The 14,141-nt window shown below is 49.4% G+C and overlaps 1 protein-coding gene across 1 annotated transcript in view; it reads left to right on the top strand.

Moving 5' to 3' along the window:
* Positions 1-14,141, top strand: part of HDAC4 (histone deacetylase 4) — a 178,311-nt gene that overhangs the window by 94,182 nt on the left and 69,988 nt on the right. The window contains exon 4 of the mRNA XM_058809255.1: positions 2,137-2,381. Within this exon, the coding sequence (XP_058665238.1) occupies positions 2,137-2,381 (245 nt within the window). The remainder of the gene's footprint in view (positions 1-2,136; positions 2,382-14,141) is intronic.

The raw sequence follows: 14,141 nt of genomic DNA, 5'->3' as shown, positions 1-14,141 counted from the left end.
AGTGGGAGGAATGGATCTCAAGGCACAGTCACAAGTGGTAGGGTGTTCCTTCTGCCTGGAACTGGGTTGAGTTTTGCATGATTGGGAGAGCTGGGGGTGTTCAGCCTGGAGAGGAGAAGGCTCAGGGAGAGCTCAGAGCCCCTTCCAGTGCCTGAGGGGGCTCCAGGTGAGCTGGAGAGGGACTGGGGACAAGGGATGGAGGGACAGGACACAGGGGAATACGTGGGATCCCAGAATGGTTTGGCTTGGAGGGACTCAAAGCCTATCCAGTCCCCCATGGGCAGGGACACCTTCCACAGTCCCACGTGGCTCCAAGCCCTGTCCAGCCTGGCCTTGGACACTGCCAGGGATCCAGGGGCAGCCACAGCTGCTCTGGGTATTCCATCCCAGCCCCTCCCCACCCTCCCAGGGAACAATTCCTAATTCCCAATATCCCATCTATCTACGCTCTCTGTCAGTTAAAAACCATTCCCTGTGTCCTGTCCCTCCATTCCTTGTCCCCAGTCCCTCTCCAGCTCTCCTGGAGCCCCTTTAGGCCCTGGAAGGAGCTCTGAGCTCTCCCCAGGGACCTCAAACACAGTGTTGAGGTGAGTTTGAGTGCTTGTCTCTGGGTCAGAGTGTGCTGCTCTCCCCAGAATCCCTGCCTGTGGCTTGAGAATCAATCCATGGCAAGGAATCTCGCTGTGGTCCTGCTGGGCAGAGAGGGGAGCACAGAAAAGGCCACGGGAAGGAAAACAATAGGGAAGTGGAGGGAAGAGCTTGTGGGTTGAAAAATAGCAACACTTCCAGTAATGTGACCTTTTGCCGAAAATGGTTCCATCAAAAAAAGAAAGTCTCCTCCTCCTTCTCCCTGGCTGAGCTGGGTGCAGGGAGGGGTGAACATGCTCCTGGACCTCTGCTCCATGAGAATATTTGAGAAGAAAAACCCTATGAAAACGCTCTCCCTGGGATGGATAAAATTAATGTCCTGACAGAGGATATGGAGAAAAAAACCCCCACCTTTATTTTCCAGTTTTGCTGAAGCTCAGTGTTTCTGAGGGATTAGCCTTTGTTATCCTGTAAATGATGTTCATTCAAAGCTCTCAGCAGAGTTATTGAGGGATTGCCCCGGAGATAGAGAGAGAGAGAGATAGAGAGAGAGAGTGAGCAAATGTTGCTAATACAGAATACCCGTGAAAGGCAGAACTGTCAATCAGGTGGAATTCAGAAGATTTTTAGTCATTCATGCCATGGCAGTAATTTTTTTTTTTTTTAGGAGAAACAAGCTGTGTTCAGTTATTGCAAAGGGGGGGTTGTGGCTTGTCACTGCCAGAGGGCAGGGATGGATGGGATATTGGGAATTAGGAATTGTTCCCTGGCAGGGTGGGCAGGTCCTGGCACAGGCTGCCCAGAGCAGCTGTGGCTGCCCCTGGATCCTTGCAAGTGCCCAAGGCCAGGCTGGATGGGGCTTGGAGCAGCCTGGGACAGTGGAAGGTGTCCCTGCCCATGGCAGGGGTGGCACTGGAGAGGCTTTGAGGTTCCTCCCAAGCCAAACCAGTTTGGGATTTATTATACAACAACACATTGTGGCTTTTGCATGAGTTTCTTAAAGGGAGAGCCTCACGTTCCTGAGCATGGCAGTCCATCAGTTCATCCATGACAAGTCAGCATTAATCCTTTCTGTGAAGTCTCAGATTACTCTTTATCCTCCTCATTTCCAGTGGTGCTGGATGAGTGTAACAGAGCAGTGTGCGTGTTTGGGAGGCACGGATGGGTCACACACGATGCTCTTTGCGTGTCACAAACACATGGGTTTGTAGGAGCTGTTGCCTAGTGGAAAACTTGTTGATCCCTGAATTCCTGTAGTTACCCCTAAGGGAATGGTGTGAATTTCATGGTGCTGCTCTCGATCCAGACCCCGGTTGCTCCATCCTTTGCTGGGTGAGGACTCCGCTGACTGCGCTCTCGTGCTCTCCCCACAGTTGATGTGAGCACAGCCTGGTGGAAAACTTGTTGATCCCTGAATTCCTGTAGTCCCTGGTTCCCCCTAAGGGAATGGTGTGAATTTCATGGTGCTGCTCTCGATCCAGACCCCGGTTGCTCCATCCTTTGCTGGGTGAGGACCCCACTGACCGCGCTCTCGTGCTCTCCCCGCAGTTGACGTGAGCACAGCCCTGCCCTTGCAAGTGGCGCCCAGCTCAGTGCCCATGGACCTGCGGCTGGACCACCAGTTCTCCATGCCGGTGACGGAGCCCACGCTGCGGGAGCAGCAGCTGCAGCAGGAGCTGCTGGCCCTCAAGCAGAAGCAGCAGATCCAGAGGCAGATCCTGATCGCGGAGTTCCAGCGGCAGCACGAGCAGCTCTCCCGGCAGCACGAGGCGCAGCTGCACGAGCACATCAAGGTAAGGGGGTCGGGGGTGAGGGGATTGGGGGATTGTTGAGGTTGGAAAGGCATTCCAGGATCAGCCATTCCAGCCACCAACCTAGCAGTGCCACCACGGTCCCCAGGCGCTGCGTCCCACACAGCTTCTGAGCAATTCCAGGTGTGGTGAGTCTACCACTGTCCTGGGGAACCTGTTCCAGCACCTGGCCACTATTTCAGGGAAGATGTTGTCCCTGATCTCCAGTCTAAACTTTCCCTGGCACAGCTCGAGGCTGTTTCCTCTTGTCCTTGCTCTCCACCCTCCTCTCAGGGTGCCAGAAGCTCCCCCCTGAGCCTCCTTTTCTCCAGGCTGAGCCCGTTCCCTGCTCCCTCAGTCTCTCTTGGGGCTGTGTTGCTGACATCTTTTATGAAAAATCCTTTCCTTAGGATTTTTCCTCGTGAGAAGCTGAGAGGCCTCAGGAACAAAATGTAAACAGTGGTTATCTGCTGCTGTGGAATGCAACAGGCGGGTCTGTGATTGGCCCATGTTGGTTGTTTCTAATTAATGGCAAATCACAGCCATTAATTCACATCACAAATGGCTCGGACAGAGAGTCTGAGCCATAAACCTTTGTTAACATTCTTTCCTATGCTATCCTTAGCTAGCCTTGTGAGGAAATCCTTTCTTCTATTCTAGTTCTTCTACATTAAAACTATAAACTTCTATTTATAGTTTTAATGTAATATATATCATAAAATAATAAATCAAGCCTTCTGAAACATGGAGTCAGATCCTCGGCTCTTCCCTCAACCTGAGACCCCTGTGAACACTGTCACAGGGCTGCAGCCCTGTCTAGGTTTGAAAACCCAGGTGTCTGCTAAGGAAGGCAGGAGCCTCCCCTGAAATGGAAAAATGTGAACCCCCTCCCTCTGAATTGTTATAAATTTGAGATTAAGGGGCTCTCAGGCAAAAGTATGGGAGCTGGGATAACAATTCTTTATTAGGGAAGAAAATAAAGGATAAAATAAACAATGCAGTAGTACAAAACAACACTGACAGAGTCAGAACCCAGCCTGACACCCCGTGGGTCAGGCTGTTGGTGGCAGTCCCATTGGAAATGTGGCTGCAGCCCTCCTGCAGTGTCAGGGGTGGTTCTGTTGGAGCAGGGGGATCTGTAGAGAAGGATGTATTCTTCCTCTGGAGATCCAGTGGAAGGAGAGGCAGCTGCTGTTCCTCTGGGGAATCCCGTGGAGAAAGCCATGCTGGTGTCTCACAAACCTCTGGATTATATCTGGGTAGCAATGCTTGGCTCCTCCCTCTGGGCTCACATCTCCCAATGGGATGTTCTAGTTCTTATCAGCCATGCAGTGACATTCAATAGTCTGTTATCAGCAATGTCCCCTCCCGAGGGAGGATTGGTTGTGGAAGAGATAAGGAAAACTGCCCACTCAACAGAAGACAGCTGCCATACAGATGGCAAATAGAACACAATTTGCCTGGCAATCCAAGACAATGCCCTTCCCAGCTCCATTCCCTTCCCTGAACACAGAAAATGCCTCATTGGATTTGACCCTAGCAGGAGGTTACCTGCTGCTGTGCTCACACATTTTGGGAGTGGTGGCACAGGAACTTCTCGTTGGACGTTTGCCACCAGCACGAGCTGCAGGCTGAGCGTGTGGGCCATGGTGGAACTGCAGGAGCAGGGGGTGCAGGGCAGTGCCTGCAGGTGGGTCTGGACATGCTCAGATTTTGGGAATTAGACACCAGGCAGGTGCTGTGCCCTTTGTGGGACAGGGAAGAAACACCAGGCAGGGTCAGTGGGCAGTCCAGTGTGGAAGATGGCTGTTGCAAGTGAAAACATGAGACATTATATAAATATTTCCCAGTGCTGGAGTATTGCTATGGCAACGTAAGCTTTCCGAATTGGTAATAGGCTCCTTTTTTCAAAGGGGGATTAGTGCTGCACATGGTAAATAGCCTTAATGTAATATTAAAAACCAACCTCGATTCAACCTTATATAACTTTCATTTCAATACAAAATGCATGTCAGAGTGGGGAAGATGGGATTAAAAGTTAATGGGGTGTTGTTTACAGACTCCTTAGTACAGAGAGGACCTGGGCTTTGTGAGAAGTGTCCCTGTTTGAAGCTGGATTAATAGCAAACACCCCTGTGCCTTGGTGAGTCCTCTGTGCTGTGGCCAGGGCAGAGGTGAGGAGGTGCCTGGGTGTGAATATATTTATATATGGATGTGCAATGTGTGCATCTCTGGGTGTGTGTGTGGAACATTTACATATCCCCATGCTTCTGTGGCTGCACACTGGCACAAGCACTCAGGGTGGGGGAAGGATGGGGAATTCCTGTGACAAATATTTCCATTATTCCCTTGTAATTGTCCATGCCTGTAGTTGTTTGTCTATGAAAAATCAGGCAGGCTCATTCCCATTTAATGGCCAAGCTCAAAGCAGTGGTGATAGGAACATATTTGCTCTCATTTATGTCAAAGCTTTGACTGACTCTGCTCAAAATCTCTCTAAGGAGGAAGCTGAGCTTGAATTTTGAGATGCCACAGTATATCCAGCCCATTAGGTAATGAAGTTCTTCATCTTGTGTGTAAGCTTGGCTAAATCAGAGCCTTAAAATAGGGATGGCATAATCCTGTACCAAAGGGTGGCCTGCAAGGTGATCTCTGAGGGTAGTGTGTCAGTGGGAGCAGAGTTGCTTTAAAAATCAAACAGGCCCTCATTGCAATTAGCCCTGTCATGCCTCACAAAGAAAATATCCCCCAGTGTGTGAGTGTGGTGCATTTTCTCTGGGAAAACATCCTGCTTGTCTCTGTGTGCCAGAGTCAGCCCACGTTTAGGTGACTCTAGAACTGGCAATTGTGTTAAGTCCAGTGGCTGTGAGTGCAGGGAAGCAATTATTTGGCCCAGAAAATTAAAATATATAACTTTAAATTTGGGCTCAGAGCTGCCTAGCTCATGAGAAAAGCAGGGTGGGAATGTTAAAACAAATAAAACCCATTTATCTTCTACAAGTGAAGCACTGGAGCTGTGCAGTTTGATATAGAAACAGTCTTGAGTGAAGATGCAGAAGTCTTTTTGGAGAAATTTATTTGTTTTTTGGGTTTTGTTTTTTTTTTTTAATCCCATGTGGACACAGGCATGAACACCCCGTGGCAGGGGTTGGGAATGGGATGAGCTTTGAGGTCCCTCCCACCCCAAACCATTCTGTGATTCTGTGATAATGTTAAACCCAGAATTGCTTTGGAAACTGTTTCAGTGAAGGGGGAAGAATTTCTGCATTTTACTCTGTTCTCTGTGTGTTGTGCTGTCTAGAATTGATTACTTTGCCTTTTTCCCCTATAGCCTGGCATCCATCATTTTAATCAATGAGTGCAAAATATTTATTTCATAAAATCCCTGAAACCTTTGGGTTGGCAGGGACCCTGAGGATCATTTAATTCCAACCCCCTGCCATGGGCAGGGACACCTTCCACTATCCCAGGTGCTCCAAGTCCTGTTCAACCTGGCCTGGGACACTGCCAGGGATCCAGGGGCAGCCACAGCTGCTCTGGGCAATGCCAGGGCCTGCCCACCCTGCCAGGGAACAATTCCTAATTCCCAATATCCCATCCATCTCTGCCCTCTGGCAGTGGGAGCCATTCCCTGTGTCCTGTCCCTCCATGCCTTGTCCCCAGTCCCTCTCCAGCTCTCCTGGAGCCCCTTTAGGCCTCTGAGTTCTCCCTGGAGCCTTCTCGTGTCCAGGTGAGCCACCCCCAGCTCTCCCAGCTGATGAAGCTTTCAAACAGCTCCTGTGTTTCCAGTGCTGACTCCTTTGCTAGTACAGACAAGTCATGCTTTGGGGTTGTTTTATTTCTTTTGCTGCTGTGGTGTTGGTGGGAACAGAGGAACTGGTCTGGCTTGACAGGAACTGAGTAGGGCTGAGCACCCCTCCGTGCCATCCCCCAAACAAAGCAGGAGTGTGAGGAACACTTCCGTGAGTGAAGTTTGGCCTGGAAAATGCTGGCCTGATTGCCTTTTTTTCTATCCCAGTCGATAACTTTTTCCTATGGAGAGCTGAAGTTTTGGCTTTTTCCAGAGCTTGGAATTGCTTCCATCAGCTCAGTTTTAATCATCTGACCCAGTGCGGGAGGAGAAGGCGATGACTGCCTGAACATGTGATCCTTTCCCAAGTGTGTCCCAGTCCTTGCTTTTGTAGACTTTGTGTTTTGGCCTTCACATAAAAGTGCCGGATTCCCCAAGATGGTGCAAGATGGAGAGAGCCAGGAAATGAGCGAAACAATATTTGTGGAAGGGCTCTATAATAGACACAGAGCTTGGCACAGGGGAGGAGTGGGAGAAAGCACAGGCATGGAGAGAGAGATGGAAGAAGGGGGAATAATGGCTTTGAACTGAAACAAAGTTTAGATTGGGTATTAGGAAGAAATTAGTGATGAGGCACGAGGCTTGGAGCAAACTGCTCTAGTGGGAGATGTCCCTGCTCACAGCAGAGAGTTGGAATGGGCTGAGCTTTGTGCTCCCTCCCAACCCAAAGCGTTCTGGGCGATTCTGTGAAAACCCTGACATGTTTGGGGAAAATAAGCCAAGCCTTCTGAAGGCTTCACTGCACAGAGCAGGGCAGGCTGTTTCTTTCAGCTCTGCAGATTGCCCAGGCCTGGCTCCAGAAGGCACCGAGGGAGAGGCCGGAGGCTGGAGGCACCGGCAGCTGCTCCTCTCTCCAGTAGCCACTCACCTTCAGCCAGGTGGGTTTTCCACTCCTCCATGCATTCACCAGATGTGGGACGATATTTATGGCCTTCACATCTGCCTTCCTGAGCAAAACCAAGGATGGAGTAAGGGGGTGAGACGGTGGAAAGCCTCTCCGCAGGTCCCGCTGCGAGCTTTGCCTGACCTTTGCTCGCGGAGGAACAGGCAGGGAATTTTTTCCTTTGTGAGTCACTCATTCCCAGCCAAGATCAGCTGGAAGTTACCAAAAGCTTTTCCGTTTGCCCTTCTGGTCAAGGGCTGGATGGAGGAGGCGCAGGATGGGCGCTTTGGCAGGGCCAGAGGCGCCTCACAGGGAGGGAAGGACGTCGTGGGGAATGTGCTTCATCTGCTGTGTCCCAGCTTGGAGCAGGGCTCTTCCCAGCTCCCGCTGTTTTACAGCCACAGCCACAGGAAACTTCTCAGGGATGCTGATGCCTGTCAGTGGTGGGCTGAGCCTCCCAGTTGAGCCTCCCAGCTCCTCGTGGGCCTGAAATCCTCACCTGTGGCTGTGCAATCCCATTCCCAGTTTTCCCACCCTCTGAGAAAGACTGTGTGCATCCATAGCACAGACAGTGCATCCAGCACAGACAGGATGGGCAGGGAAGCAGCAGCAGGGAAAGGAGCTTTGTGAGGATGTTTGCTGTGCAGTGATCCTGAAATTCTGTCAAGGGAAAAACCTTGACAGAATGAATTCCTACGTTGAGTGAGGGATAGTGACACATCCGAGGGATCAGCCTCTTGTTCAGAGACACGGGGTGAAACTCCTGGGCCATTCCTTTGGTTTCAGGGAGTGAAAATCTTGCAGGAAATCTTCCAGACATATTTTGCCGTGTTGTAAAGAAATGTAATTCTTTCCCAAAGATGTCTAGACTTGATAGCTGTCACGCTGATGCTGAGGGGAGAAACTGCTCCTTGCTTTCATGTGGAGCCACTGCCCATGGAATGGCAGGTTTGCCTGCAGGATACCCCTGGAGCTGCTCAAGGCCAGGCTGGATGGGGCTGTGGTGGAAGGTGTCCCTGCCCGTGGCAGGGAGTGGAACTGGATAATCTTTAGGGTACCTCCCAGCCCAACCCAACCCAACCCAACCCATTCCAATCACATCGTCCTTTAGGGGGGCTGCTCTCAGCATAGCTCTGCCAGTGCCCAGTGCTTCTCTTTGGTGGCCTCAATCAATCCATGTTGATTCCTGCTCAGCAGGGAAAGCTGGGCATGTTTCAGTTCTGCTGCTAGGACTGGTGTCTGCTGATCTCCTGTGGCGCCTTCCCCATGACCCCAGGGACGCTGCCGGCAGCACCATGGCTCCTGCAAAGCACCTGCTTGCCTTGGGCTCTGGAAAGGCCAATTTCCATCCCATCCCTGATATTCCAGCTCCCATTCCTGGGCCTGTCTGCTCTGTGCTGTCTTCCTGCAGCAGTTGCTGTGGAGGGGCTCCCCCTGCTCGTTTTTGTGCCGCTGTTCCGCAGCACGCCTGTCCCTCACAGCCCGCATCCCTTTCAAGAGGAACTTGAAAAGCCCAACGATACCAGGTGTCCGCCTCTGTCTGGATTCTGGGATGACAGGATTATTCATCTTAGGAAGCTGCAGCTGGGTACAGTCAGTGGTAAAAGGCCAGACTGAACATTTTGTGCCTTGTTACTACTCGAGCGCCTTGGAGCTCGCGCTATTTCCAGACAGTTTCCTGTTCTTTCTTGGTGACCTTGCCTTGCTTTTCTGGCACACCGAGCCCACTCCAAAACTTACACCTTAGATCCTGCAAAACTTAACTTCTGATGGAAGCAACCCTGGGGAAAAACTTTTGGAAGATCAGAGTGTTTGCTCCCTTTGAAGGGAGTGGGTGGTGACTTTTCCTCAGCCTCAAAGTCAGGATCTTTTGCGAGAGCAGTGAGGACAAACTTGCACATGGAAGGGTTGGTTCTGTCAACAGATCCATGGAGCAGCTTCTGCCCCATCTCTTGGTTGAAGGAGTCCTGCATCAGACTGGGATAATTCAGGCATCTTCCTGCCATCCAAGCACTGCTGGTGGTGTCAGGAGTGGAGCTGGAATGCTCATCCAGGGAAATTGGTACTGGAAATTGGTAGAAGAAACGTTTCCTTTTGGTTTCTTCTGAGATGGGCCATGGTTGGTTGGCTGGAAGGAACACAATGGGAACTCTGGATTTTTGTGGAGTAAAATATATGTGGGGCTCTATGACTATTTTTTTGGGTCAGTTTAGAGTTTCAGAGTAAATGGCGGCAGAAGAGATATTTTGGCAGTTCCCACACCTGAATGTTCAATTCCAATTTTATCTTAATTTTGAACGTATAAAATAACTGGAAGTAATCAAAGAGAACACAGAGAATCAGGGCAGGAATAAAAAAATACGCCACTAGATGCTGTTGTTATGCCAGGAATATTAGCCTGTTAATGTACACTAGTGCTGATCTGTTCATGTCCAGAAATGTGGAATTTCTGTAATACCCAAAACACCCCAAAACAGTTCACAGAGGATGTAACTGCTCCTTCAAGGACCGAGGTCTCATCTCTTACTTAGCATCAAATATCTAGGGCTCCTCCTTTACAAGATTTTATGTGGTTTTTTGGTTTACAGGGATTGGTTTAAGTCAAGTTTTCTGATTTCCTTATTGCCATCCATGCTGGGATGGGCACTCCCTGCTCCTGATTCTCTCCCCTTCAGCAGTAACCATGAGGCAAACTCAAAGGAGTTTTTCCTCACCTTTAAAGGGGAAAATTGGAGGAGGAGCTGAATGTGCTGGATGCAACAAATGGAGCTGGCTCTTTCTGGGAAGGCTGTTGGATATTCTGCTTCTGGAGGAAGGGAAAAATTAGGCTGCAGTGGGAGTCAGGCAGCAAGAGGCTCACACAAAAGGGCTGAACCTTTCCCAGTGCTGAACTTTTGGAGGTATTCAGAGCTCAGAGGGCTTCCAGCCTTTTGGGAGAGGTAATGGCATGAGAGGGAGACTAGGGTACAAAATCCCATATCCATGTGTAAAGCTGCCAAGGGAAAAACATGGGATCTTGTCACTCAGAGCTGGCGTGAAGGGAACCTTGCCATCATTCTCGGTCCTGGAGACATTTTAGCCTCATAAACCTGAGCACCAGACATTCTCAGTAGGATGTGTCTGACTGAGATCAGTCTCAGGGAGCTGCTGGCTGGGAGGGATCATTTCCCTGCAGAAAATTCCCTGCCCATGGGAATTTCTGGTACGGATTTAGCTGGCTGTCAGCTGCCCAGTGGCGGGAAGGGGGCACTTGGGATGCGTGTCCCAGAAAAGAGATGAGAGGTGCTCCTTCTCCCAGATCTTTGTGTCTTGGCTGCTGCTGGAAGTCACAATGTTTCCCCCTCCTAGACTCCAGCACAGCTGATTTATTCTGCCCAGTGCTCCAGGAGATATCCCAAACACGCCGCCACGAAGCCAAGAGAGAGCAGATCCTGAAACTGGAGCCACAGCTTGAGACTTCAGTAAACAGGATGGGGGAACATGAGGCACAGAGTCCAGCCAGCATTGGGATCACTGTGAAACAGCCCAACAGAGCAGTGCTCCCAGAAATCCAGCTCCCAGAAATCCCAGCACCTGTGCTTTGCTTCCACCCATAGCCAAGGGTTTTTCGAGAGTTTTCGTTCATCCTCGCCTACAATTTGACTTTGCTTTTAAAGAGCCTGAGCCCAAAGATCGTTTTGAATACCTGATTTAAACCCCCCAAACTGTAGAATTTGGCCAGAACAGGTGGCAGAAGGGCCTTTCCCTGATATCCCCCCGTGCTGGAGCTGAATTTGGGTGTGGATTGAGATGCAGTTGGGAGCTGGACACAGCAACTTTGCATGCCAGGGAGTATCTGTCAGCCAGAAGTGTTCCAGCTTCTGTTCACCCAGGCTTGTGCTTATCTTCACAATTATTTTGCTCTCCCTTTCACTAATTGCTGCTATTCAAAATGTCTCTTGTAAACACCCAGGAGCCAGTCTGAGCTGGGAGGGCAGGAAGGATCTTTTTGCTTGGTTTCCTGTTTGGCATCTGGAGGAGTGCTTGTGGAAGTCCTAATGCAATGTGTCTCCATGAAATCCATCCTGGTTCTCTCTGGGAAATGGGATCTTGGTGTCAGCACTCCACACTCGCTGGGAGGGCACTGCAAAGACTCAAGAGAATTATTTTAGCTGCATTTCCCTTAAAAAGAGGTTTCTCTGTGACAGTTTCTCTACTGATAAGGTGTCAGTCCCCCTCCCAGGCAGACAAGCTGGAGCTCTGAAGACAATTGAGGAGTGTGGTGGCAAAATGCTCTGGATGGCTGAGTCCTCATGGTAGGCTGACGGTTGATAAATACCTGGAAATGCTCTGCATCCTCCCTGTTACCTTTATTAATATTAATTTATGCTAAATGAGCACCAGCAACACTAACTACAGGTACAGTTGAACATTTGTGCAGTTTTCAGAAATAGTGGGAGCAGTGACATTAAACATATGCAGGAATCCCCATAGTTATGAATATTTACAAATATTGATTTTGGCAAGAGCACCTAATTTGGATGTTCTGAGCTCCCTAATGCAGCGTGTGTGTGTCTGTCACACAGTGCTCCTCAGATCCAGGGGTTTCCCTCTGTGAATCACTTTGTAATGAGATTTCAGTGTTTGGGAAATACAGTTGGGGAATAAACCCCCTGCCCCAGCTGTGTGTGGTGAACACACAGGGTCTGAGTGGGCAGTGCCTGTTCTAATTTGCCTCTGTTGCTTTAAATGAACCAGAAACGGATGTTTTTCCTGACAGCCCAACAATCCCACCCTGTGCATCCCTGAGAGCATTGTCCAAATGCTCCTGCAGCTCTCTCAGCCTGGGGCTGTGCCCATTCCCTGGGCAGCCTGGGCAGTGCCCATCATCCTTTGAGGGTAGGACCTTTTCCTGATCTCCAGCCTAAATTTTTGTCTTCCCATAACATTCCTGGTAAGTGTGGAGAAATAACCCTGAGAAGACACCCGGATGGATTTTCTTTTTTTTGTTTTCCCAGGCTACAGCAGACACCAACAGTGATTTCTTTTCATTCTTCATGGGTACAATCAGAGACGTGGCTTTATTATTTTATTTTTTTAATCTTTTTTTTTCTCAACTTTGAAGCCATTTGAAAAACTATATTAAGAATAGGCTTTGTGGAAACTGGGGTCAGAATGAGCAGAGACAATACATCCCTAATGAAACTTCCCTAAACCATCCAGCGACAAATTGGGCTTTTCATTCCCATTTCACTCCAGATGTCAATGAAAGCACAGCTCCTTCTAAAGCAGCCTAATGTATGTAAACCATCGCAGGAAGCAGAGCCTGCAGAGCCTAGGAGACTGCAGATGGAGAGAAAAGGCTCCTGATTCCATAAAAATAACAAAACCTGTTTTACCATATTGTGCATTAAATATTGTTCATTTGCATACTTTCCATGGCGAGGTTCTCAAAGCCCACCATGTGGTGGACTTGTTGGAAGTCGGGAAAGAGACTCTTTCCCCAAATGGAGACGTGTTAGTAGAAGCTGCTGCTTAATTAGAAAACAAAAATAGCTGCTTTCCTCTATTTTTTTTCCTCCTTTTCTAGGTTTTTTTTTTTTTCACTGTGGATTTTTGGTTGTTTACATATAATTCAATAGAATTAAGAGGGGAAGCATAGGTGCAGTCATTACAAAATAACTGGATTGCTGGTGTTTTACAACAGCCTGTCTGCTTGGAGCAGGCAGCAGCAAGGATTCCTCCATGGGGAGTTTCCAGCAGATAGCCAGGCAGATTGTAAATACCTCTTAGATTGTGGGTTTTTTTCCATCTTTATATAGAATAGTGTGATTTTATTTGTATTTATTGTGCATCCATGTCTGTAACATTGGGCAGTGCAAATGTGCAATGTCACAGTGGTCACAGGGGTCTTTGGATGAGGGAAGAGACAAGGATTTGACTCCATATTTCAGAAGGCTTGATTTATTATTTTATGATATATATTACATTAAAACTATACTAAAAGAATAGAAGAAAAGGTTTTCAAAAGGCTGGCTAAGCTAAGAATAGAAAGGGATGAATCAACAAAGGTTTGTGGCTCAGACAGAGAGAGAGCCAGCTGGGCTGTGATTTGCCATTAATTCCAAATATCTACATGAGACTAATCACAGATGCACTTGTTGCATTTTACAGCAGCAGACAATCATTGTTTACATTTTGCCTTGAAGCCTCTCAGCTTCTCAAGAAGAAAAACTCTTAAAGAAGGATTTTTAATGAAAAGATGTCTGCGACAGTGCAATGCCACAAATTAATCAGAGGAACCTGGAATATCCAGAGCTGGAAGGGGCTCACGAGGATCATCAAGTCCAAGATGATCCTCGTTACAAGACACCCAAAGAATCTCAGCTAAAGGGATTAAAAGGAAAATGTGCTCAAGGAGAAGAAAAACCTTTGGGGTGGGAGTGTCATGTACGCAGGAGCTGGCAGGGTTTGGAGAAGGATGGATTGAGATGTTCTTGGAGAGAGCACATTCCCTGTCTCAACAGCCACGGCTTGGACTCTGCCCACAGCAGGGGCTTGGAACGGGCTGATGATCTTTAGGGTCCTTTCCAACCCAAAGCATTCCACAATTGCTCCGTGCTCCTGATCTGCCCCGGGGCTCTGCGGGAGCCGTGGGTGGTATCCGAGCACAGGCCCCCATTAAGCACGGCCCTGGAGAGGCCGGGCCTTTGGGGCTGCAGCCTGCCAGCTCCGATCAATCCCTTGGTTTATGAGCTGCCAACGTAAAGAGTGCGGGGTGGGCGCCGTGCTCCGGAGGCTCCGGAGGCTGTGCTGGGCTCCAGAGGCTCCAGAGGCTCCACAGGGCCCCGCCATTCCCGGTCTGTGGGGCAGGCCCAGGAGCGGCCCACGCCTCGCTGGGCAGGGTGCAGGCCCAACTACAAGGTGAGAGATCATCCTTTGGGCTCTGCTTTTGAAGAAGAAGCGGTTTTTACCTCACAGAGATCCCTTTGCTCCTCTCCCACAGCTGGGATGTGCTGTTTGTACACCTGCTTTGCCACAGCCTGGCAGG

Source organism: Ammospiza caudacuta, chromosome 8 (assembly GCF_027887145.1).
Source record: "Ammospiza caudacuta isolate bAmmCau1 chromosome 8, bAmmCau1.pri, whole genome shotgun sequence".
Classification (NCBI taxonomy): Eukaryota; Metazoa; Chordata; class Aves; order Passeriformes; family Passerellidae; genus Ammospiza; species Ammospiza caudacuta.
Note: the sequence above shows the minus strand (reverse complement) of the source record. Positions and strands in the feature narration are given on the sequence as shown.